General features: G+C 42.2%; 2 protein-coding genes across 4 annotated transcripts in view; both read right to left on the reverse strand.

Moving 5' to 3' along the window:
- The window catches only part of ptgir (prostaglandin I2 receptor), a 29,886-nt gene extending 13,586 nt beyond the window's left edge, over window positions 1–16,300 (reverse strand). The window contains exons 1-3 of one of the 3 annotated variants that reach the window (XM_058079451.1): window positions 14,651–16,300; window positions 7,985–14,590; window positions 6,866–7,841 (exon numbers count right to left, since the gene is read on the reverse strand). In XM_058079451.1, coding sequence (XP_057935434.1) covers window positions 6,866–7,708 — 843 coding nt within the window. In that variant the 5' untranslated portion in view covers window positions 7,709–7,841; window positions 7,985–14,590; window positions 14,651–16,300. Of the gene's footprint in view, window positions 1–6,865; window positions 7,842–7,984 lie in introns of all 3 variants that reach the window. The other 2 variants (XM_058079450.1, XM_058079449.1) reach the window with 2 other exon arrangements.
- A 146-nt stretch (window positions 16,301–16,446) lies between these two features.
- On the reverse strand, window positions 16,447–25,271 carry calm3a (calmodulin 3a (phosphorylase kinase, delta)). Its single transcript, XM_058079453.1, has 6 exons — window positions 25,043–25,271; window positions 22,046–22,076; window positions 21,495–21,638; window positions 19,536–19,642; window positions 18,225–18,360; window positions 16,447–18,128 (listed from the first exon to the last, which is right to left on the reverse strand). The coding sequence occupies exons 1-6, from the start codon at window positions 25,043–25,045 to the stop codon at window positions 18,100–18,102; spliced, it is 450 nt and encodes a 149-aa protein (XP_057935436.1). The 5' UTR covers window positions 25,046–25,271; the 3' UTR covers window positions 16,447–18,099.
- Window positions 25,272–25,560: the final 289 nt, after the last annotated feature.

The following is a 25,560-nucleotide window of genomic DNA, read 5'->3' on the forward strand; positions in this document are numbered from 1 at the left end:
TTTGTCGGGCGGCTCCTACCTGAGCCACCCAAAAAAAGGTCACGCTCTGCCCTGCACGCTCATGCACCGTAGCAGAGTGTAAATGTTGTCCCTGAAAGACATCGGCAACTGGGGTGGAGCTTCTACAAATGAATGATCCCGGAGGTTAAACACCATGTTCCCCTGAACAGAAGTCTCAAAAAGACTTATATTCCGGGTCTTGACCTTTGCACGCCAAACGTGTCAGAGCTTTTCTTCCTGTCGCTCACACACACCAGTGACCTGGAGAGACGCAGTTGTTAAAAGTGTCTCAAATGTTGTTTGCAACCAAGGAGGAGTCACAATGCTAATTTGAGATTTGCATGCCAAACGCGTCAGAGCTTTTCTTCCTGTCACTCACACACACGCGAGTGACCCGGAGAGACGCAGTTGTGAACAGTGTCTCAAGTGTTGTTTGCAACCAAGGAGGAGTCACAATGCTAATTTGAGATTCGCAAGGCAAACGCGTCAGAGCTTTTCTTCCTGTCGCTCACACACACACACGAGTCATCTGGAGAGACACAGTTGTGAACAGTGTCTCAAATGTTGTTTGCAACCAAGGAGGAGTCACAATGCTAATTTGAGATTTGCACGGCCAACGCGTCAGAGCTTTTCTTCCTGTTGCTCAGGATGTATATTTGTAGCATACATCCAACAATGGGCTTTGACTGGACCTGTCACGTTTCTCCACACATCAACACTAGCCTCCATGGAGGTCAGTGTTTTCCTTGACAATATTCAACTAATTTTCTTGTACAGAAAGCCCATATGTTATTTGTTTCAGGGCTTCCTGCTCAGGCTGTCAGGACGCGTGGATGTATGAGGTGCAGCGCTCTCACAGGTCGGTATTTAATGTCTCTTACATAATCACATCCATAGATATGTCACAGAAAATAAATGAATCTGTACGTTCGTGTGTTATACTGCAGCTGTAGTGGATTAAGAGAGAAAGACCGTAGTGATTAAGAAAGATTCCCCATATTTACCCAAGAATAGTATTCACCCTGACATACTACTACCACATCGGCACTGTTCACAATATCATATAAAGTGGTAGTTCTAAAGAGAAATTGTGCGTTTTAAGCTAAATATGTCTCAAAAATTGCAAAAAAAAAAGCTTGTTAAGATGTCCCTGGAGACTTCAGTCAATCACACGTGATTTTGCCAACGTACCTCATGAGATCTCTGTTCATAAAGCATGACAAGACTGCTGTTTGTTTGGCTTTTTGTGCAACCCAATACAGAGCTCTCTAGATGAGGAATAACACCCCTACAATCGTATTACGCAATGTACAGTAGTAGACATAACAATAGAAATGAAGACGTAATATAGATTCACATACTGTATGTTAGCATCAGAACAGTTCTTCCTGTGGTGGCTATTGTCTCATCAATGTAATATTACTGACACAGAGTGACCAGCATAGAACACCGCATATCACAACGAGTTATATATTATTAATGAATGCCGTATATTTGTATTTTTGTCCATTTAGCAAATCGCTGTCTTCGGGCGAGAGGCGGGGTACACCCTGGACTTGTGGCCAGCCAATCACAGGGCACATATAGACAAACAACCATTCACACTCACATTCATACATATAGACAATTTGGAGTCGCCAATTAACCTAGCATGTTTTTGGAATGTGGGAGGAGAAAACCCACGCATGCACGGGGAGAACGTGCGACATGAGATGGCTGAGGGTGGGATTGAACTCGGGTCTCCTAGCTGTGAGGTCTGCGCACTAACCACTCGACTGCCGTGCAGCCCCTGTGTGTTAACTATTTTACAATAAAAATAATTGTATTTATTTATTTACTTATTTATTTTAAAATAAAATATAAAAAATAAATAAATAAATAAAATTAAATTACATTTTTTTGCAAAAATCATATTTTTAATAACCTCTCATGGCCCACCATAGTACCACCACGGCCGCCAAGGGGGCCGCGGCCCACACTTTGGGAATCACTGGTGTAAACCATCTCATTTCTACTGGCTGAAGGACGATTTAGCTTGAGGACTCCCTGTCATCCAACCCTAATTAAGTCAAATGTTTGTGTGCCGACTGAGTCACAAACACAGCGGCAGCAGAAGCCCTAATGGGAAGCTTTCATCACTGAGTAAAAAGCATTAATGATTTAAAACCTGCCATGTGTTTAAAAAATGTACCAAAAAATGTCTTTACTGTGGGTTTGCTCCTTTTGATGTCTGTCTGCCATAAAGAAATATATGATACTCATAAGTATTTATGAGTCTGATCACATTCAGGCCCTTAATATAACACTTTATTGATTAGCTACTTAAGGCCAATGTGGTTTCTACGGGAACAGCAAGGATGGTGATGGTGGGGCTGGTCTGTTTTCTTCATTAGTCAATACCCCCGACAGATCTGATCACTTCTAAAGCACAAATAACAAAGCAAAGATTCATTAGAGATTTGTTCCAAAAGATTAGCAATAAGTAGTAATATTGTCTTTTTGTGTCTGGCACTCCACTTCACTTTTATTGTTAAATCGATGAGCGTTTTATTGTATCGAGAGCAGCTGCTGTAAATTAATCGCACATTTCAAAAAGGTTTAAAAAGCAATCATCATATATCGTAAGGTTAATGGCTGTGTGAATGCCGCTCCTGTTCGGAGCGCAACGGCAAACAAATCAAACGCACGGCGATAAGGCTCATAACGCCGGCTTCTATTGGTCAAAGGTGTGTTATCTCTGCACGGCGTACACTTTAATGACACTGAGTATTATTTCATTGGTTTCAATCAGAGCCGAGTGGTGAATGTGACAAGCCTGTGAAAAGGGAACTCTTGTACTGAGCAAAAGAAGAAGCACTTCCCGAATTGTGCTCCCGCCTCCAGGTGAAAGGCTTAAAAAAAACATAATACACCAGGGCTGTTCAACTGGCGGCCCACATGATGCGTGAATGACCTCAGACCGGCCTGTGGCTTCAATATTTTTGCAGTAGATCTGTATAAACATTAAATTACCATATTTTTTGGACTACAAGTCGCTCCGGAGTATAACTCACACAATGCCAAAAATGCATAATTAGGTAAAAAAAACATACATATGTCGTACTGGAGTACAAGTCGCATTTTTTGCAGGTAATTTATTTTCCAAACTACTTGACCAAAACAGACATTACGTCCTCTTGGAAGGCAAGTTCTAACAATAAAAGAATAGAGAACAGGCTGGATTGATGTAAGATAGTTATAGTTATTCAGCGACACAAAACATAAACATGAACAGAAAAGGTGTCCAGTGTTTATGTAACATAAACAGTTTTTTCATTTATAAGTCGCTCTGGAGTATAAGTCACAGGAACAGCCAACCTATAAAAAAAGTGCGACTTATAGTCCGGAAAATACGGTAGTTGCATACATAACCTGAGTACAGGTATAATGTATAATTTTTTGACACAAAGTTAATGTATTATGTTTAATTAGCGTTTGCTAGCAAACATTATCGATATACAAGAAAACACAATGCAGACAAATGCACAATGCAACATATTCACAAGGTTTCAGCAATGGGCCACATTTTCCAGTTAATCGTGAAATAACTGTGTAACAAACGGAAGTGTCTAAAACACGTATTTCTAGTGGCGTTCAGGATTTCTACACATCATTTGCTATAAGTGTAGGCATCTTATTAAATCAGAATAATAGAGATGAAAGTTGCATCTCCATGTCTGTTCACTTAATCTACGCTACGGGGGAACAACAGCAAATCAGGAGCTGGGCTTAATGTCAGCTGACTGATGTCATATGACATCTACAAGTTCATGCGATCAACCCACACTAACTACACGATCGATCAGTAGCTCATGATAATGGCCAGCATGAGGCCAGAGAAGGCGTGTTGTTGCTCCTCCATTATTATTCCAGTATCATCTTCCATCCAGCTTTTCCTCATTAGGGTCACAGGGGTATGCTTATCCAAACTGACACCGGACAAGAGGCGGGGTACACCCAGGACTAATCGCCAGCCAATCACAGGGTACATATAGACAAACAACCATTCACACTCACATTCATACCTATGGACAATTTGGAGTCGCCAATTAACCTAGCATGTTTTTGGAATGTGGGAGGAAACCGGAGTACCCGGAGAAAACCCACGCATGCACGGTGAGAACATGCAAACTCCACAAGTGGAGATTCGAACTCAGATCTTCCTGACACATTTCTTCCATCACATCCATCCATCACATTTCTTCCATCACATTTTAAAGGGAACCTATTATGCTCATCTTTAGTCCTATTCTCACATATTCCTTTTCCTTGGACTTCCAAAACGCTCAGTTTTAATTTATTCCACCCACGGCCCGCCCCAGGACACGCTCATTTCCTTGTGATTGATCACACTCCCAAGTGCTCCCGAGGACTTCCGGACTACTGCTGAACCCCACTTTCTAATTTTCTCCGTATAGGAGTCAATAATAAATGAATAAACGAATGAACGTATCGAGATTTTTCTGCATGTGGCAAACATTTTGGACACCCCTGCTCTACAAGGTAAAAAAATTCTTAATACAAGGTCCAAGGATCATAGGGAACCAGTTGACTGATGTAATGCATCCTCAGGCCATTCAATAATGGTCTATGTACTACGTATACATGTGTTGGTGGTCTGCTTCTCCTGAGAGCTTGTTTTCATTTCATCTGAAGTCTTTTTTACCAAATACTATGGAACATTACTCGTGCCATTGAGGGAAAAAAACTATTTGAGTAATTAAGGTATTCCCCGGCCTATGCGCGTCTTCTAAGCTGCTGTGCTAAACACAAACAAAACCACTGCAGCCCTGACAGGACGAATGATGTGTTCACTGCAATCAAACGTTCCTCTCATCAACATCTGTTTGCAATCGCGTGAACTCATTTCGCGTTGGTCACAAAGCTGCAGCTGCCTTCTTCCTCTCACAGCGCACGGGCACGCTCACATACATGTGCATGAGTAAACCCGCCAGGTCTGAGGAGTCATTATGAACCAGACTGTGTACAGGGTGACATGAAACGAATCAGTTATCCAGTCTTTTCGTGTGCCAAAGCGGCGTGACTGGTAAAACTTTTAAAACCCACAATGATGTCATAAATGTTTCCCATGTATGATACCATGATTCATGTTCAGTTCAGTCTTTAGCACAAACAGAAGGGGAAACTTCTATTGATGTCTACCTGCCAACTACTTAAACGTGCTGCTTCAAATGCAAGACAAACACAATGATGTGCCAATGAATGACACTTTCTCTTAAAATTGTCATTTTCTGATACCAAACATGGTTTGACTTGTCTTGTGAGCATGGATTGAAGGTTGATTAACCTGATGAACAAGTTCGCCATTCGGCGTTTTTGAATAGTACACACCTGTCAAATAACATAGCTGGCATTAATACACACACAGGTAACATGGGACACTCTTAAGGCACACCTTATAGTTAATAAGGCAGAAATCAGTGCATCCAATACAAACATTCTATCAAATAAGTCAACATTTGCATCAATAATTTTAAAACCAATCTTTGTTTCGGTGGTTGGAGTTGGCAGTATCGTCCGAACAAGTGGACCGAGACCAGCTGACAGACTTGAGAGACATGAGAACACGCATCCCCAATCTCCTGACTATGTGGCCTACATGTTAACCACTCTTCAACCGTGTGGCCCGGCTTTGGTCCCGTGACAAAAGATTTATTATTTTTGATTGAGTGAAAAAAGGAGTTTCCAACATTTGGGTTGTTGGTGTTGAGAAGGGCAACCATGCCATATAACATTCCTAAGTGACAGAGGAACATCCATCAACAACCTCTTAAAAAAAAATTCCCTTTGACCAACGTGTTAAGCAACTATTGCTTTCCTGTTAAATGTGCTCAGCACTAACAGTCATTCTGTGCTTTCAGGACATCGAACCGAGCGCACCTTGACTGTTCAGGTCCTCTGAGAAGATGTTTCGCCTCTCATCTGAGCAGGCTTCATCAGCTAATGTTGAAGACCAGATAGGACAGCTCTAGTTTGAGACTGTTATCAGGATCTGGTTGACTCAATCGCAGATGGACTGTTGAAGTTGTCTTAGACCAGTGTTTTTCAACCTTTTTTGAGCCACGGCACGTTTTTTTACGTTGGAAAAATTTTGCGGCACACCAATAACCAACATTTTTTGCTTCTTTCAGCTTTTTCCTGATTACGGACTCCCCACAGCAGATCCTTTTGATCCGCATACTAATTTAACCAACAATGTTACAAAATGTCACCACTACCTCTCACGTGCATCACTAAGTCTATTAGAGGAACGAGGCAATCAGCTATGTGTTGCCACACGGATGAATATTACATTGCTCTGTCAGTCTTTACACCAATGACACGCGACAATGACATAATATTTGCAGAAAATTATTAATACATGTTAATAAAAAAAAATGATATTGAATAATTCCTCACGGCACACCTGATGATTGCCGTGGCAGTTGTTGAAAATCACTGTCTTAGACTATGTTTCACTTCATGCTCAAAACCGCTCTAGTATATATATATATCTACTATATGTATTTTGCCTTTTACCTGTGCAGGCTCCAGACCAGTTAGGACAGTTATAGTTTGAGACTGTTGTCATCAAGGATGTCGAGTTGAATCGATCGCAACCAAAATGCTCTGGCTGTGTTCAACAACGTTTTGCCTCTCATCCAAGCAGGCTTCATCAGTTCATACTGAAGACTAGATAGGTCCGCTCTAGTCTGAGACTATTCGTAGCAAGACTATGTAATCTTGAGCATGACAGAGACCTGGATGAATGAGAATGCAGCAACAACACAAACAAACACACATCATAAAAAGTAGATGAACTCACGGTCAGCGGCAGGGAGCAGACGGCAAAGATGACAGTGATGAGCGCCAGCAGCACCAGGTGGTCCATCTCCTCCACACCCTGTCCGAACAAGGCCAGGCTAAGCTTCCTCCTCCTGCCGACGGAGCCCACTGAGCCTCGCCGCATCAGCTGGCTGCGGTGCATCTGACAGAGGCTCACGATCACCGAGCCGTTGCATACAAACACGGAAAGGATGAGCAGCGCCATGAGGGACGAGTAGGACAGCGAGAAAGCCTGCACCCGCTCGGCGTTGGCGCCACTCGTGGCGTCCATGTCGATGAAGCACCACGTGCCCGGGCAGTACTGCCTGAACTTGCCGATGCCAGCCAGTGGCAGCAAGCAGAAGGCTAGGGAGAAGAGGTAAATGGTGACCAGCGTGACCTTGGCAAAACTGCGTCGGATGTACACAGAGTAAAAGTACGGGTGGCTGATGGCCAGGCAGCGCTCCACAGCCATGGCGCAAAGGATGAGGGTGGGCGCCAGGCCGAAGAAGCTCATGGCAAAACCAAAGAGCTGACACAGTCCCTCGTCACCCAGGCCGATGAGGGACACGTTGCGGGCGTAGCAGATGAACACAGGCGGGCTGAGGAGACAGGTGCCCAGCAGGTCGGTGAGGGCCAGACCAGTCACCAGGATGGAGAAAACGGACGACCTGGAGCGATGTTCCTTTCGGTGAACGCCCAGGATGAAGAGAGCCAGGAGGTTCCCCACCACGCCGGCCAAGAACATGATGATGCTCGTCGCCGGTTTACTGTCGCCCTTCACCATGGCATCGTTGCACGTGATGTTGGGGCACAGCCCATCGGAAACCATGCTGGTGTTCATGTGTCAATCACTAGCGGGAATCTAGATAGCTCCTGGACGACGATGGAAGGAAAGGGGATGGTCCTGGTTTCATTTGGAGGGAGGGGGTGTCCTGGGATACCGCACAGAACCAGATTGGTCTCAGCAAAACATTCTGTGAAGGAAACAATCACAAACTTACACAATGCCTGACAATAAACAGACTTCCATTTTGTATCACTGCTCTGTATTAAATATAACATGAACACAAAAAGGGTAAAACAGTGTCAGATGGAGCGCTAAAAGATGATCCCTCACCTTGCTGTGGTTATCCTCTTTGGTTAAGAACTCCGGCGGTGCACATGTGAGCCACGCTGAGAGGAAGCTTGGAGTTTGAAAGCAGCGCTCACCAACACACTGATGATGTTTGGCAGCAGTTCCCCTACCCACACACTCTCTCTCACCCTCATGACGCCCCTCCTCCTTTCCCTCCCTCCGCCTACCGTGAGTAAGACCATACTGTGCCAAAAAACAACAACAACAAAAAAAACACCTGCATACAAGCAAAGACAGGAAGTGAAACATGTGAAAACTGCAGAATCATCCTTTCATATATAAAGGATCTTTGACTGGCATTTTTGCAGTAGTTTCTTGAAAGCAGGAAAGCTTCACTCAAAAAATAGATGAATTAATAAATTATGGTTTGGTGGTTGAATAGACCTATTATTAGTAAACACATATGTATTTCTGCCAGGGCTGTCAAAGTTAACACGTTAATGACGGAAGTTCCCTTTAACATCTCCTGTGTGACCCTCGGCCCCCACCGTAGTTTGATTAAAGCATGTAACTCTGTAGCCACAAGCTGGAACAAACTACTACTAAGAAACTACAAAACTACTACTATTGATGGGAAATGGAGAAAGAAAAGAGTATTTAAATTGCTAGAGTTAGCTTCTACTGTCTGTGTTTGACGTATCACGGATTACATGGCCTGCCAGAGACTGGAGCAGAGCAGGTGTCGTTTTTATTGTCATATACAATGCTACCATGGCATAAGAGTAGCTCAACTAACAGGTAGTTTTCACATTTTTACATCTCTCTGATGATTTTTGCATTGAACTAGCTAGCTAAATTGGAGTTACAGCTTCTATTGACGGGCTGATGTGAAGACCGTGACTGAAGTCCAGTGTTTTGCTAGCATTAGCCATTTATCATGGAACTACCAGAATAATACACATTAGCACTCAAGCTCATCAAATCTTACCTTTTATGCATTCCCACATACTATCAGCATTCGGGAGCAAGTATGAGGAGAAAGAAAAAGGGGTAAAATACATCCAGACAGCCCTATTTGCATCGGAGAACGGAGAATCGGTGCGTTCAATCACCGTAGAAAAAGTTGGACAAATCGTAAATCGCATTAAACATTCAAAAACTGTGGAAATAGTTAGGATATTGTAATAAAATAATATTTACTGTAGTATAATGATTAATTTCTATGTATTTCAATGTGTTTTAAAAGAGAAATGAAATGACAATTTGGATGACATGTTTTGCCCTATGTTTGAGGTATTTTCATGTGTACATTTCATGAAGGAAAGGTGCATTGAGGCAATTCTTTAATAATAGTCCTTTCTGAATGTTACTAAATAGGCTTTTTATTCACAAACATTTCGAATTTAAAACCAGTACCAGTACTAAATAAACTAATCTTATTTTGAGCTGACACAAATAAACAAAAACATGCTAGTGTGAGAGGTCTCACTTGCTCACATTTTGTATTTGCTGAACGTTTGTGGGTGAGTTTAAGCACTAATATGCTAATAATAAAGAAAAATAGTAATACAAAAATATGTTTGCTGACTGTATTTTTAAAAAATAATTGCCCAAAGTTCCCAAATTGATATACAATTATAAATGTAATTGTTATAGTTGCACATTGAACCGTTTACCACAAAGAGATTCCCCCCTACTTATTATAAATAAAAACCTATTTCCATCTGCAATTAAATGTGATTAATTGTGAGTTAACTATGGACAGAAAATGTGATTAATCATGATCAAATATTTGAATCGATTGACAGCCCTAATTTCTACTAATGTTACATATTTTTGGCCAATACTAAACATTTCCAAGCATAAAAATGACTAAATGAAATACCCGTGTACCCACGACCCTAGTGAGGATAAGCGGCATAGAAGATGGATGGGTATAAGGCAGGTTGTATGTAAACAAATACTACAGGCAAATCCACTGATGCCTCGCTTTTTGTTGTTAATTTGTTACAAAATTAATTTTTCTCACAGGATATTATGTAAATCTTATTCATCGGTTCCATACCCCCAAATTATTTTTTAAATTAATTTTTTGTAATTATAATTTTCCATGCAGAAAACAATGTGAAATAATTACAAATAATGAATGGATGGAATTTATCTTGCTGGCCAATTAATTGTGCTCGCAACTTTTTTTTTTTGGCCCTGTGGCGTGTTATTTAGCAGTTGTACTCAATTTAAAAAAAAACAAATGCACGAATGATCAGTCAACAAAGCATATAGAGTAGCCTTCTATGTTTGGGCCCTCGATTTCATGGAATATATAGCCCAAACAGAGACAAAACTGTGGCGAAAATTGTCCGTGATCATACAAAAAAGTCAAGTTCAACTCTCAAACATCATTTATTCGGGATGTTATAAGGTTTCCCTGTGAAGCCTGTCCATGCATGTTTTTCTTATTGTTTGCTTTTCACCACAAGCAAATAGAAAGCAGAGGCACAACACAATTCAACAGTACAAAAAAAAAAAAGCATTTGAATAGAAATGATCGGAAGTAATTGAGTTGTGCCTCGTTTCCTGTTGCCAGTGTCTCTGTTTCTATAATTGACCAAAAACACGATTAGAACACCACTGTGCCAATGTTTGGTTAATGGAGATCGGGTTGCTTCCTAAATTACGCTCACTCAGTGGAAGTCTGCAGATGCTGGCTGGTGGGAAGCCCAGGTTGGAAAATGAATTATGTGGATTTTCCCAGGATGTGAAAGAAAAGCAGGGTGCGCAACAAAACCTGACATGCCTGCACACATCCCCAAAATGTGACACACTGAGATCCTACAGCTATAGACAGTGTCTCACCACTACTGTATTGCATTGCATGATGCTGCTAATGATGAAAGAGTTCATAAGAAATGTATTTAACAAACTCTTGGCCTTATTGGGGGATTAAAAAGTTAGCCGTGAATCTTGAATGTTGAAAAGAGCAGGAAGGGACGGCCCTGACATAACAAATAAATGCATCTTGGCAGGATGTGGACAACATTTTGACACTTTCCCTTTGTGGGGAATGTTGCATAACAGTGAAAATATTCCTGCTTGTCTGTTTTCCTTCCCACGGGCTGCACGGCGGACGAGTGGATAGCGTGCAGGCCACACAACTAGGACACCCGAGTTTGATTCCACCCTCGGACATCTCTGTGTGGAGTTTGCATGTTCTCCCCGTGCATGCGTGGGTTTTCTCCAGGTACTCCGGTTTCCTCCCACATTCCAAAAACATGCTAGGTTAATTGGCGACTCCAAATAGTCCATAGGTATGAATGTGAGTGTGAATGGTTGTTTGTCTATATGTGCCCTGTGATTGGCTCGCCACCAGTCCAGGGTGTACCCCGCCTCTTGCCCAAAGACAGCTGGGATAGGCTCCAGCACCCCTGGGACTCTTGTGAGGATAAGCGGTAGAAAATGAATAATACTAGATACTTTTTGGATGTACACAAAAGGGTCACAAATCTGTCTATTAGGGAGCAGCGTGGGCAGGATCCCCCTGTGTCCGCTGGTGTGTGGCCCTCGATGACCTTCTGCCCTAGTGGGGTGTGGTCACTTGCCGGTATCCGGCCTGCTAGTTCCCTGTTGCTGGTCGGGATTGCTTCTCCATGCCCCCTTGCTGGTCTCTTCAGGGGCGGGGGAGACCTTGGCTTTGCACGTACCCACGGGGGTGGTGGTCCTCTGGCAGTGGGAGCTTGACCTGGCTGTGTGGGGCGGGGTTTACTGGGTGGTAGGAGGCAGTGCCTCTCCTTTTGTACATTCTCAGTGACAATTAGTGACAATCCGCCATCTTATCAATGACGACTTTATGCTATTGGTATCCTATTATCACAGTAATAATGATGTCAAGCACTACGATTGTAGTTACTGCAACTGTATCTCTATAATTCTGTTTACTATCATGGTTTGTGTCCTCATTGTTACTATTGCCACTGTTTCATTTCAGTGATATCATCTCCATTGTGACCCTTAGCCATCATTGACATTTAACTGGTGCAGTCCTGTTAGTCACTGTTGTTGTCATGGGAATTGTTGTTGCTACTGTTTTTGTCTCTCTCTCTACTGTCACCCGCCACTCCCCTCCCCCAGTTTTTCTTCTTCTTTTCTGTGTCCCTTCTTGCTCCAGCCCGGCCGCTCCAAATTCGCACAACAAAAACATCAAATAAAGCCAAATAAAATTTCATAGAACCCAGCAGAGCAAATCTGTTTAGCATGTAAGGACATTTAGATCAACAATACTATCTGCAGAAATGAAAAAAATGGGAGTCAAAACAAAAGTTGTGCTGTGTTTGAATGAGTAATCATTTTGTTCCTTAACACGCTCGCCTTGTTTACTACAAAGAAACATCAGCTTTTGATTGCCGGTAGGACGTATAAATGAGTATTGCTCAAGTTACCATTAAAGTTATCATGGGAAATTGTTAACATAACACCATCTTGAATGAAAACACACTGAGGCGATAGTTGCTTCATTTGAACTGAATGCAGCGTTTCCTGTGAGAAAAAAATCCTCTTATTGTGTGATATTCATATTTTCTATGATGAGTAGCTGACAAAAAAACAGGCTGCGTTTGCTGCAACATGGTGCTTCTTATGCACAGGGTGACGTTCAGGTGTAATATTTCCATTTGAAAAAAAGAACCTCGCAACCAAATACTTGTCTGACTGATGTAATTAAGAGTCTAACCAATTTGCATCACCGTGGAAACGGCCATCTGTGGTTCATTCACATCATTTAATTTGTAACTTTACTCTAGTTTACAGTATTTTTATTCCATAGCAACATTTCTAGTAAACTATTCCAGGTATTTATGACGTTATAAGTCACTTATGTTGTGCTAGTTGGTGGTGCTTTTACGTGCAGCTCTTTTACCCCCCTGCTGTAGCTCCAGCTGGTTTCTGCTTCTGTGTCGTCACTATGCTTTCAAAAGCCTTTCATGATCCTCCAAATTGCTAGGGGCAGTGTTTTTTCTGGTGACTCAACGTGGTGAGAGACCATGATGCTGGTCACAGCTAGGAGACCAGGGTTCAATTCCATCCTCGGCCAGCTCTGTGTGGAGTTTGCATGTTCTCCCCGTGCATGCGTGGGTTTTCTCCGGGTACTCCGGTTTCCTCCCACATTCCAAAAACATGCTAGGTTAATTGGCGACTCCAAACTGTCCATAGGTATGAATGTGAGTGTGAATGGTTGTTTGTCTATATGTGCCCTGTGATTGGCTGGCCACCAGTCCACGGTGTACCCCGCCTCTCGCCCGAAGACAGCTGGGATAGGCTCTAGCACCCCCCGAGACCCTCGTGAGGAAAAGCGGTGGAAAATGAATGAATGATAATAATAATGTTGATATTAATAACATTATTATTAATAATAATAATCCTGAATAATAATAACAATAATAATAATACTAACAAAAACTTTTTTCCACTGATCAACACAACAGTTGGTGTCATTGTACACTCAATGAACCACAGCTCACCCTACCAGCAGCACTCATGCAGCCCCAGACCGTACTATCACCTGGGCAACACTTTGTTTGGACACCCTTGCAGTGAATCTGCAGTGCAGTAACAGCTACACACTGACTACTCTAAATCCTATCCAAGTTTCTTTGCTACAGAATTGACCTTGAGCCAAATTGCGCAGTCATCCTGTCTTTTCATTCTGCATCAATAGCGAGTAATGGCAGATTCTGCTGTGACTATGTGAATGTACTGTGTGAATGGCGAAGATGCTGATATTTGATGAAACGGCGCCATCCAGTGTTCAAGTTAACAAGCGCTCCTTAGGGATTAAAAGGCTCCCCTCTCAGACCTTTGGAAATGGCATGTACTTACACTACCACTCAAAAGTTTGGGATCACTTTCAAATTTCCATGCATTTCACAAACAATTAAAATTAATTTTCAAGAAACAATCTCCATTTTTGCATAGAGGCCTACTATCAACAACTGTCAGTCCTCTGCATCAATCTCCTGGTATGGCTGCTAATCCAAGTTCATCATTTTATAAGGCTAATAGATGATTAGAAAAGCCATCTAAAAATCTAAACTAAAACTAAAATCTCTTACCATGCTGTTAACTACTCCCTTCAGAGAGCAGCACAAACTGGGTCTAACAAGGACAGAAAAACGCTGCACAACTGTGCAAGAGAGTGTGTAGTTTAAGTTTAAGATGCCTCACAGCTGCACTAAATAGTAGCCATCAAACACCAGTGTCAGTATCAACAGTGAAGCGGCGACTTCAGGATGCTGGACTTCATAGCAGGACTGCCAAGAAAAAGCCATATCTCAGACTGGACAAAAAACATTTCCAAGTGATCCCAGACTTTTGAGCGGTAGTGTACGTTCACTAGAGTTGTCATTTGCCGCCATGACACCAGCGCCAAAGGATAATGGCCGGCCGCCTGTCTCATTTTCCTGCTGAGCGTGCTCTTCTTCGCTAATTGGCTTCGTTTATCTGCTTAAGCACAGTGAACACAAATAGCATGTCCAATCACATCTACTCACCACTGAGGCGGCCTCGTCCCGGCTCTCCATCCTGACCATCGGAAGAAGGCGGTCGCTCTCGGTTGCATTCAGAACACTCGGCTCAGGGGTCGTGACACCGGCTGACCTGGATTACAACACTTGGCTCTAGCGGCAATCCCATGATTCACTAAATATAATGCCGGACCGGGGATGGTTGCTCCAGCGAAGAGCTTGTATCATCCAACCCTGACCCGCTTCTGGACGGTCAGCATAATCCACTGGCGGGCAAAGAACATTACAAGTGATGTCATAATGTTGATTCTCTCGCTTGCAATGATTTATTTTCTACTTTTATCAGATGTAAAAACAAAGTCCAAGCAGCAAACTGCAGATTATTCAGGTTTTATGGAATCATAAGAAGTGCCAGACAAGTTCCAGGACTGATGTTACAACAACTCGTAGTGGACAATGGCCCTGACATCAAAGATTAGTCTTGGAATTTTTCTGACACACATACCACCTACTGTAGGTTGCAGTTTGTGGAAATACTGGCAAATTCCTGGTAATCTTTCCGGCAGGGATGCACCTCCTATCCCGATATCTGTGGATATGTGTGGAAATGTAGCAAGTGCTCATGCCAACAGTCACTCAATTATTATTATCATAGATTCTATATGACACTGTAATAAAATCCAACAATAAAGTTGCATTATGCATCTGAATGTTTTGTGTGGAAAATGCTAGCCGACAACATTCATGACTCACAGATCATAAAACTCCCTATCGCGCATAGAAGTAGTCAGACATAAGTATATTTAAGTATTTTTGGCCTAAATTCAAGGATTTTCAATCATAAAATACTGTTTAAGGTATTAAGAAAACATGTTGTGATATGCAGTATACTACACTGGTCACTAGGTTTCAGTATTGTTACATTGGTGTGACAATAGCTAGCGCAGGAGTAACTGTCCAGAAACTGGAACAAGAAGGAACTTTCCAAATTTTTACATTATTATGTCTTCTAGATTGCTGCACGGCTCCCAAGTGTTTAGTGCGCAGGCCACACAGCAAGGAGACCCAAGTTTGATTCCATCCTCGGGCACCCCTGTGCGGAGTTTGCATGTGGGTTTTCTCCGGTTTCCCCCCACGTTCCAAAAACATGCTAGGTTAATTGGCGACTCCAAATTGTCCATAGGTATGAATGTGAGTGTGAATGGTTGTTTGTCTATATGTGCCCAGTGATTGGCTGGCCACCAGTCCAGGGTGTACCCCGCCTCTCGCCCAAAGACAGCTGGGATAGGCTTGCAACCCAAAATGAATGAATGAATGTCTACTAGATTGGGTAATACAAGTTTACAGGTGGCTATAGGGATGTCTAAAGAGCTTGAATAATCTTTTGAAGTATATGAAAGGTTGTAAACAGGTCTTCTATGCCAACTATGAAAATATTCAACTTATAAAGAATCCTCTCATGGTCAGGTCTGGAAACAATGAACTGCAATGAGAGAGAGATTATTGTACATCAGGGGTGGGCAAACTACGGCCCGGGGGCCACATCCGGCCCACCAAGTGTTTAAATACGGCCCCCCCATTCTTTCCCTTTCCCAAGTGTTTCATTGAAACTTTACATGCAACCTGGCATCATGGCTTGAGCCAAACTTTTGATGGTTTAGATCAACTTGGTTATTTGATGTGGTCTGCTGTTTACAAAGTGCTCCTGAAAAAAAGGGACACAAGCACATAAAGCAGACTGCATGACACTTTTACAGATACAATAATTCCAGGTGGACTGTTACGTGGTAAAAAGTTTGCCCACCCCTGTTGCACATGAATTATGCTGCCATCAGAACCCTATACTGGATTGCATCAGAACCGTTCCAACTTTCTGGTAATCACTTTGTTTCCTCAGTGCATTTCATGTGACCCTGTTGGCTATTTGCAACCAAATACTGTATATGACTGTCCAAACGGGTAAAGGCAAGTACGACATGGCGATACGTGTGAAGTAAAGCTCATTCAGTTTATTGATTTATGGAAAATATATAACATCTTTACATATTCCATCAGCAGAAGCCAACAGTCCATTGATTACCTCCTGTCATAATCAAACATAGAGAGTAGTATTAATCGCATCTAAATGGTTTCTTTAGGAAAACCCCCCAAAAACCAAACAAATTGCTACGACCCCCTTCTCAAGCTCACGTATCATCTAAACAGGCCAACTATGTTAGGTATTTGTAAATATACAGTACGGTATATGCCTGGTGTTGAGTAAAACAAGCAAGCAGATTCAACGTTGAATCACTGGACTACAAACTGAAGATGGGACAGCCAACGAGGACGAGGAATTAGGGAAACACGCCAGTTGTTATTGCAGCAGCAACAGTCAAATTTCGTTTCTTTTTCCTCCTTTTTTTGTGTATTTTTTTTTTTTTAAAACAAAACTTTCGCTAATATCCACATGATTGTTACCACAGTGCAAACATGGTATTTTTTTTCTAATACGTCATCATATTTAATAGACATTTCTTTTTTTTGTTACTAATGAACTATGAATCGTGCAAGAAGGTCGAGGCGTGTTGGGAGCATTATGGCACATTTCAAAACCAAAAGAGGAAAAAAAACAGACCACAAGCCATTTACTACTACTCCTACAACAACAACAACAATAATAACAACAGGCAATGCAAACTTTACGACACACCAATATATACTGTATATAAGAGAGCCAAAGTTTGTAGTCAATACATTTATGTTTGAGAACACGTTTATAAAGCATTACATCAATATTGTATTTGTTTGTAGAACAAATGTATTAACAGCAGTCCTCCAGTGCGTCTTCACAACAACCAGCCTCAAGCAACACGTCACACTAGCGTCTCTGCTCGGTTGCCCCGGCAACGTAAAGCAACCCTGCTCCAAACAACACAGGACATCCTGCTTAGGGGAATCAATCAGTCTCTTGTTCTGAGCCAAACTTTCCAACCAAGCACCAACGAACACCACAGACTGTAACTAGTTGCTCTTGAAATAACCAATAGTGACACATATATTTTTTTTTTACAGATATATAGCTATATGAATGTATATACCTTCACTGTGTACACAATCTGACCACTACCTCTGATGGGATCAGAACCACCTTGTCAAGACAGGAGACCACCACAGAACGGCTGCATGCAAGAAGAGTACTCAAATCGGTATTTAGAGAATCACCACTGGTGCTAGTAGAGAGGCGAAGTTCTTTGCAGAAGCGGAAAGATTTAAATAGCCAACTTCTCTAAAATGAGCGGTGGCGTCGGTTCCCATACCCTCCCTCCCCCCCACCCCACCCTCTTGCAGTGGCAGCGCTGCCCTTTCTTCTAAATTATTCATGAGTTGGGTGACTCCGCAGAATCTTGCTTGGAAGTAGAAGAGGCCTTTGGCCTTCTTAAAGCTTGGTCCATTAACTTCTTCAGGGATTAGTCTGGAGGTACATGCTTAACAGATACCTCAGAGGTACTTGGATGTATTAAGAACAATTGGCCAAATTCTACATGTGATGGTTTTGTTTGGGGGCGACAAAGGGTGGTGGTGGGGGGTGTTCCTTTTTGTTCTTAAAGACAGTGATCTTAAGAGGACAAGCAACGTTTAAGAGAAAAGTCTGCATTCTCTTCACTTGGCGGTCATCATCTGGACAAATTCTGCCGGACAAAAACACAACAAATCAGTTAGCGAGGTCATGGAAGCCATGTTCTGCAGTCGGACAGCTGTTGGTGTCAATGTGTAAAACGTCTCACCCTCGTAGTTGACCTGACCGTCGCCGTCAATGTCGGCCTCGCGGATCATTTCGTCCACCTCCTCATCTGTGAGCTTCTCCCCTAAATTGGTCATGACATGTCGAAGCTCCGCTGCACTAATGTAGCCGTTACCATCCTGCAGGGACAAACACCACTGTCACTGCATCGAAAAACATTGGCCAGGGCAGAGAGTTAGCGTGCATATATGATGGAAAACTGACAACAAAAAACCAACACTTAAAAACACTTATGACCGTATTTTCCGGACTATAAGCCGCACTTTTTTTTCATAGGTTGGCTGTTCCTGCGACTTATATTCCAGAGCGACTTATAAATTAAAAAACTGTTTATGTTACATAAACACTGGACACCTTTTCTGTTTGTTTATTTTTTGTGTAGCTGTACCATTGTGTTACCATATTTTACATCTATTCAGTCTGTTCTCTATTCTTTTATTGTTAGAACTTGCCTTCCAAGAGGACGTAATGTCTGTTTTAGTCATAAATTACCCGCAAAAAATACGACTTATACTCCTGAGCGATTTATAGTCCAGAAAATACGGTATATATAGCACGAAAGGGCTATTTATCTCTTATACTCATCACAAATCTGTCTAAATCTGTGTATCCCGCTAATCCAACCACCTCAGGAGGTATACAGGATGTCACAGGGAGCCAGTGTTAAAAAAAAAAAAAACTTGCTGAAACCGAGCGTTCATAGCCATACCAAACTTCTCTCGGGGCTCACTTCCAAAGACGCAAACCTCATTAACTGAAACTCTTGCATCGTTTAGCACAATAATACAACTTTCTAACATTTATAGGTCAGAAAAGTGACAAAGCCTAACAGGTCCCCTTAGGCCAATTAGATTATTGCACAGGTGTGCCTGAGGCAGGGCCACAATAAAAGGCTGCTCTAAATTGTGCGGTTTTAAAGTATGATCATTCAACTTTGATTATGCAGGTAGCACACACTTCATGCAACACTTGTGGCATGATAGAATTGCACACTTAAAGGTGTACTTTTATTGTGGCCAGATCTGTGCTATACCCATGCCGTCTACCAGCCCCAGAGCACATCAGCACAAAGTGGAGTGATTTTATTCACGATTGTTTGCAGTTACTGTTGGGGCTCCAGGCTTTGGAGTGCAGAGCAACCCAACCCCGTCTGCTGCTGAAACTACAAATGTGAGTCTTAGTATTCATTTTCTCAAACACAATTCACAGAGCATCACAAGGAGACAACAAGATAAATGTGCCAATCTTTGTAAAAAAAAAAAGGGATTGTTTATTATTTCACAATGTTCCAGACCTTGTCAAAGACTCTGAATGCTTCTCTGATCTCCTCCTCGCTGTCTGTGTCCTTCATCTTCCTCGCCATCATTGTCAGGAACTCGGGGAAATCGATTGTCCCGTTACCTAACGGGCCACACAAACATCATTTTCCACAACATTTTTTGAAGTACAGCAGATATGTGTTATTGGCGGGGGTTATGAAATCCAAGTCGGAGTGTAACCTTTGGCTTGATCGGCAGGCGAGCACGAGAGGCTCACAGGTGATCACATATTAACTCATTCACTGCCAAAGACGTATTTTGAAAAAGTAACGTTGACTGCCAAAGACGTCTTTTCCATTTTAACATGGGATTGCCAGTCAAAGTTGTATGCATCTTGCGTGTGAATTCCAGACTTGCAGGCAATGTATTTCTGTCCCAGTAGGGGGCAAGAGGTCTGTTTTCCTCCGATCGGCAGCAACAGCTTGGACATGAAGACGGAAGTTGCTGAACTGCGCGCTGAGGGGAATGGCGACGAATTCAGCAGAGACAAAAATACAGGCAGCGTACACTGGATCTGTCGCCATCGTGATGGATGGAGGTGACGCTGGTGACGCCAATGTTTTTGTTGTTTCATAGAAGTAAACGACTGTGCAGAGGTTTGAGGTTCTCTAATGAAAGGATATATGCAGTTCCGCTCAAAAGTTTGGGATCACTTGCAAATTTCTTTGTTTTCCAAAGAAAAACTAATTTTCATGCATTTCACAAACAATCAAAATACATTTTCAAAGAAGGATGTACATTTTTGCATAGAGGCCTACTATCAACAACTGTCAGTCCTCTGCATCAATCTCCTGGTATGGCTGCTAATCCAAGTTTATCATTTCATAAGGCTAATAGATGATTAGAAAAGCCATCTAAAAATCTAAACTACAACTAAAATCTCTTACCATGCTGTTAACTACTCCCTTCAGAGAGCAGCACAAACTGGGTCTAACAAGGACAGAAAAACGCTGCACAACTGTGCAAGAGAGTGTGTAGTTTAAGACAAAGATGCCTCACAGCTGCACTAAATAGTCGCCATCAAACACCAGTGTCAGTATCAACAGATACAGAGCAGTGCTTGGAGGAGGGCGGGGGAAGCAGAACTTGGCCTTTTAAAGCCATCCCAAACTTCTTTTAGGGCTCACTTCCAAATACACAAACCTCATTATCTGACACTTTGGCATCGTTTAACACGAGAATACAACATTCTAACTACATTTGTAGGTCAGAAAAGTAGAAAAAGCATAATAGGTCCTCTTTAATCTTTTGATCAGCTGATCAACAGCCACCTTCAGTTCAATGCTTAATAGCAATAAATTGCTGACTCAAAAAAAAAAGAAAAAAAACCCATCAAAAAGTCTTGCAATTTTTCAACCAGTCTTAAAATGGAAAAAAGGAGGAGAAAAAAATCAGGAGTATATGTACCTTTTATGCTTTAATTTCACATACATATGAACTATGACTGACTTAATGTGAATGAGATGCGTGTTTTACGGAAAAATCAGCCTATTTCCGCAGGGAAAAAAACCTTTTTAACAAAAATCAACAATTTTGTCTGCAAGTTCATAAGGCCTATAAGTTACACACGTTGAGAGTAAAAGGTTATTCCGCTTATCCTCACAAGGGTCGCGGGAGTGCTGGAGCCTATCCCAGCTGTCTCATTGCGAGAGGCGGGGTACACCCCGGACTGGTGGCCAGCCAATCACAGGGCACATATAGACAAACAACCATTCACACTCACATTCATACCTATGGACAATTTGGAGTCGCCAATTAACCTAGCATGTTTTTGGAATGTGAGATGAAGCCCAACATGCAAACTCGGGTCTCCTAGCTGTGTGGCCTGCGTGCTAACCACTTGGCCGCCATGCATCATCAGTCTCAGCTAAATGTTCAAAATATATTTTTCAAGAAAGAGGAAAAACACTCCAAACTTGCGTTTCCTTCCTTACCATCAGCATCGACCTCATTGATCATGTCCTGCAGCTCGGCCTCAGTGGGGTTCTGGCCCAGAGAGCGCATGACGGTGCCGAGCTCCTTGGTCGTGATGGTTCCGTCACCGTCCTTGTCAAACAGCGAGAACGCCTCCTTGAACTCTGCACATTTATAGAAATAACTCAGATTGGGTCCCGATGACACAGAAAGACTCACTTGGGCAGTAGGGACACAGAGAAACAAAGTTAAGCTGTGGTGTTTTATGTGTGTGTGTGTGTGTGTGTGTGTGTGTATGTGTGTGACTCATCCAGCCCGTAAAAAGGCTAAAGAAAATAAAGCAGCCTGGATGCTGGAAGGATGCCCGAGTAAAATCACTAGTGAATTTATAGCAGCAGACTCCAAAATAAAAATGCCTATGTGAGGTTGCAGAGGAGATTGACTCAGAACCCTGCTGGTTTCCACTGCAGATGAATGATGTAAATCTCCCGCAGTTGTTCGCCACGAGCTGCTAAAACTAAACTAAACTAAACGTTCGGACACGGGCAAGGTACAGCATGTATGTACTCACCTGCAATCTGCTCCTCAGTCAGCTGGTCTGCCTGTTGACAGAAAAAAAACACTGCCATTAGCTACTGGTCCTTCAATAATCGCCTCCACTGAAAAGACCTGACATGTTGGTTCCAATTTCGCAGAATTCTCACACCGTCTTCCTGCTTGTCTTCCTTTTTAAGACCGTAATGAATACAATTTGACGCATTTCACATTAGATTTAAGACTTTTTAAGACACTGCAGAAACCCTGGATAGGGAGGATTTGAGAGTTTTATTGCAAATGTTGATCCAAAATCAGACAATGTCAATCTAGCAGGAGGGTTCAGAGAGAGGGGGTTCAAAAATATATTTTTAGTAGGGCTGTCGGATATTGTCCAACTCTCACTTTCGGATACTGATATGTGTAACATAACATATCTCCCGTGGTGAGGGAGATAATACATACAAGCCATAAAAACGAAAGACAGATTTTTTTTTACACAGTTATTGGATTAGCTGTAATTACAAAATACAGGTGTTGTTCCTTTCGTATAATTACTGGGACCTATCAAAAACACGAACATGTGATCAAAGACCTACTTCTAACTTCATCAGACATGTAACGCTGGCACCCTTGTGGGGTCTTACTCGGTCTGTCCAAGTCAGTCAGCGTGTCCACTTAAAGCCGCTAAAGTGTGATGAGGGCCGGGTATAAATACTCCACGGCCCGAAATACACACGCCTGCTATAATTAGTGAGACGGGAATAGGGTCGCCTATGTAGCACACTGAAGATCACCGCCGCTAACCTTTTTTTAAAAAACATTTAATTAAACCCTCTAAAGTTTGTTGTCATCATTAAGCCATACCTGTTGCTTGACAGAGCTTGTGTGTTGAGTCTTTAATGTACATTTAACACAGTACAGTACAAATAAGCCTACGGGAAAATGTGTATTAAGGAAAGCATAATCCTAAAGCACCACAGCACTAATATTAGGAGAAGGGGAAGACAAACAGACAATTGTAATTGCCATACAGCCTGGGGATGCCTTACAAATAAACACAACACGCGACTAACAGAGCTCATGTCATGCACTTGTGTTTCTGCTCTTGTGCAGATAAGTTTCCTAACAAACTGTTCATCTTTTACAGCATGAAGCTGCACATCAAAATTGCAATGACCTAAAGGTTGTGTAATTTTGAAAGTAACCAACATTTTCAGGAAAAATAAAACGCCTCGGAGGCACATCTTGAGAAACCACAGCATCTCGGTCCTGGCTGCTCAGTACAATACTCCAAAAATGACTATAAGTCAACATCAGTAATAAGAAAAGAATGGTATATGCACCACTGTCTGCTGTGTATCTGTGCAGCTGCAACAATTAATCGTTCAATCAATAATTAATCATTGAATCCACAATACAATTAATCAGCAACTATTTTGGTATTTGATTAAAAAGTAAATATCCTCTGATTAAGTTTCTCTGATGTGAATATTTTATTTTCTAATTTCCTTCATCATCTTCGATTGGGTCCGTCTGGAGCCGAACTGCTTACTCGATTAATCAAAACATCAAGCTTCAAATTAACTGATAAAGAAAACAATCGGCATTTGTGGCCTGACTCAGTACTGACTTACTTTTTCCCCCTCCATGCATGACAGTTCATGTTAAAAAGCATGAGTGCTTCCTTAACTTGCCCTTCCTTAAAATCATTTACTTTATGAAGCAGTTAACTTCTTTAATCACAACTCTGAGACAGCTGACTTCTGTCTAAATTGCTTAAAATCATCATGAAACTTGGGTTTTACTGTGTTTCTCTAGCTCAAGGTGGTGACAGTGCTACTTGAGCTTCAAGTCAATTTAACTGAGTCATTTTGGGAGATGCAAGATAGAGCAGGGGGTAAAAAAAAAAACCAAAAAAAAGAAGCTGCAGCATAGAGTATCTGTTCCGTACACTGTCATCCGAGCATGGGTGATGCAATTTGGATGGTGTGGGATTTATACTGTGTAGTGCAAGTGCAAAAAAAGGGGGGGGGGGGTGATAGGTTACAGTAGCTTGTGTTTGGCAAATACTGTTTAATTTTGTGTAAGACCTTTAGGTTTAACTTGTAGAATTAAGTGTAATTCTTCCCGTTGTGAAGTGTACACTACTGTGCACTGCAGATGATGACAGCCTACTGCGCCAAGCATGGTTTGGGTGAACGCAGGAGGGGAGGGAGGGGATGGGTGGCATGGAGGCTCATTCAGCAGGAGCAGAATGCGGTTCAACAGCATGGCGCAGGAGGCATGGTGTCGTACGTACAAGAAAAAACGTGTAGCAACGTCATCATCGACATAATATGGCATTAATGTTACAACTACCTGTGTGCAGTATTTCTTATGTAATACAAGTGGTGGCGAATACGCTATTCCGCTTGTTGCGCATGTCAAAGTAGCTCAACCCCACTCGTCGTTGCTAGCAACACTGCAAGGGCCAAGTTGTGCATGATATACGGTTCGGATCGTTTTCTGCATCCCGTCTCGCAAAGGTTATGAGGAGATGAGTTTCAAGATAACACGTCCGGGTGGTCTATTCTTAGGAGCCCCCACCACCACCACGCCCACTCTTCTTCAGTCACATTTAGCTAACCTCCTTTATGCTAGGATTCAACCAACGCCGTTATAAAAGCATAATGAATGGAGGCGCTGCAACACGACGCAACGTCCGTTTATTGGCATGCCAGGAGCGTCGTGGAGGGTTTAAACACACCGATAATTCCCTCAAAGAAAATGCAATATAAGAAAACACCCCAAAGTGATTAAAATGGAAAGTTATGCTAATAGTATGTTTGCAAGCTAGCATCAGTAGAGTCCGCTAGGTGGGCGTCTAGCTCATTTAAAACCCACATTCAATCCAAAGTGTTTACTCGTCATTGAAATTAGTGATTTCAGTGACATACTCATTTAAATTAAACCTTCTCTTCCCAGTGGTGGCGTTAGCTTTGCTATTAATGTTAATGCTACCGTTAGGCTAATGTCGCTGGCCTGTACTCACCATTTTGACTTGTCAAGCTCCGCGAAGAAGAGGAAAAACAGTCGTGTGTTAGATTGGAGACTCAATGGAGCAACGTGGTGAACACTCGGCTGGATGTCTTTAATCTAATTCAGCTTTATTCGAGTAAGGAATCTGTTGCGGCAGTACACCGTTATCGCGGTGGAGAGTTGCCCGGAAACCTCAACCGAACGATGCCGGCCTGTCATGCTCCACTTGGACGAATGTACCCCTCCGCCGGTGCGGCGCTTGACCTCCACGCAGTCTCTAAGAAAACTACACAATTGTCTCCATTATGAGTACAACATATTTCTTATTACTAAAACATTTAATTATTTTTAATTTATATGAATCTAGACACAATTTCTATCTTAACAAATGTGATTGATGACGCACTATAGTATGGAAATGCGCAGCGATACCACCTCACCACACCGTAAAGAGGATGGAGCCGTATGGAGGATTAAAGCTGACAATACTATTAAGTGGTAAACACAATCAAGCCATAAACAATCCGTCAA

Source organism: Doryrhamphus excisus, chromosome 8 (genome assembly GCF_030265055.1).
Source record: "Doryrhamphus excisus isolate RoL2022-K1 chromosome 8, RoL_Dexc_1.0, whole genome shotgun sequence".
In the NCBI taxonomy this organism is placed as follows: domain Eukaryota; kingdom Metazoa; phylum Chordata; class Actinopteri; order Syngnathiformes; family Syngnathidae; genus Doryrhamphus; species Doryrhamphus excisus.

What these genes read in the sequence shown, in the direction of transcription:
- calm3a (XM_058079453.1), bottom strand. An exon ending in GACTGAGGAGCAGATTGCAG is followed by an intron (nt 21,639 to 22,045) that starts GTGAGTACATAC and finishes ATAAATGTGCAG; the next exon opens with AGTTCAAGGAGGCGTTCTCG. An exon ending in CATTCAGAGTCTTTGACAAG is followed by an intron (nt 18,361 to 19,535) that starts GTCTGGAACATT and finishes TTGTCCCTGCAG; the next exon opens with GATGGTAACGGCTACATTAG.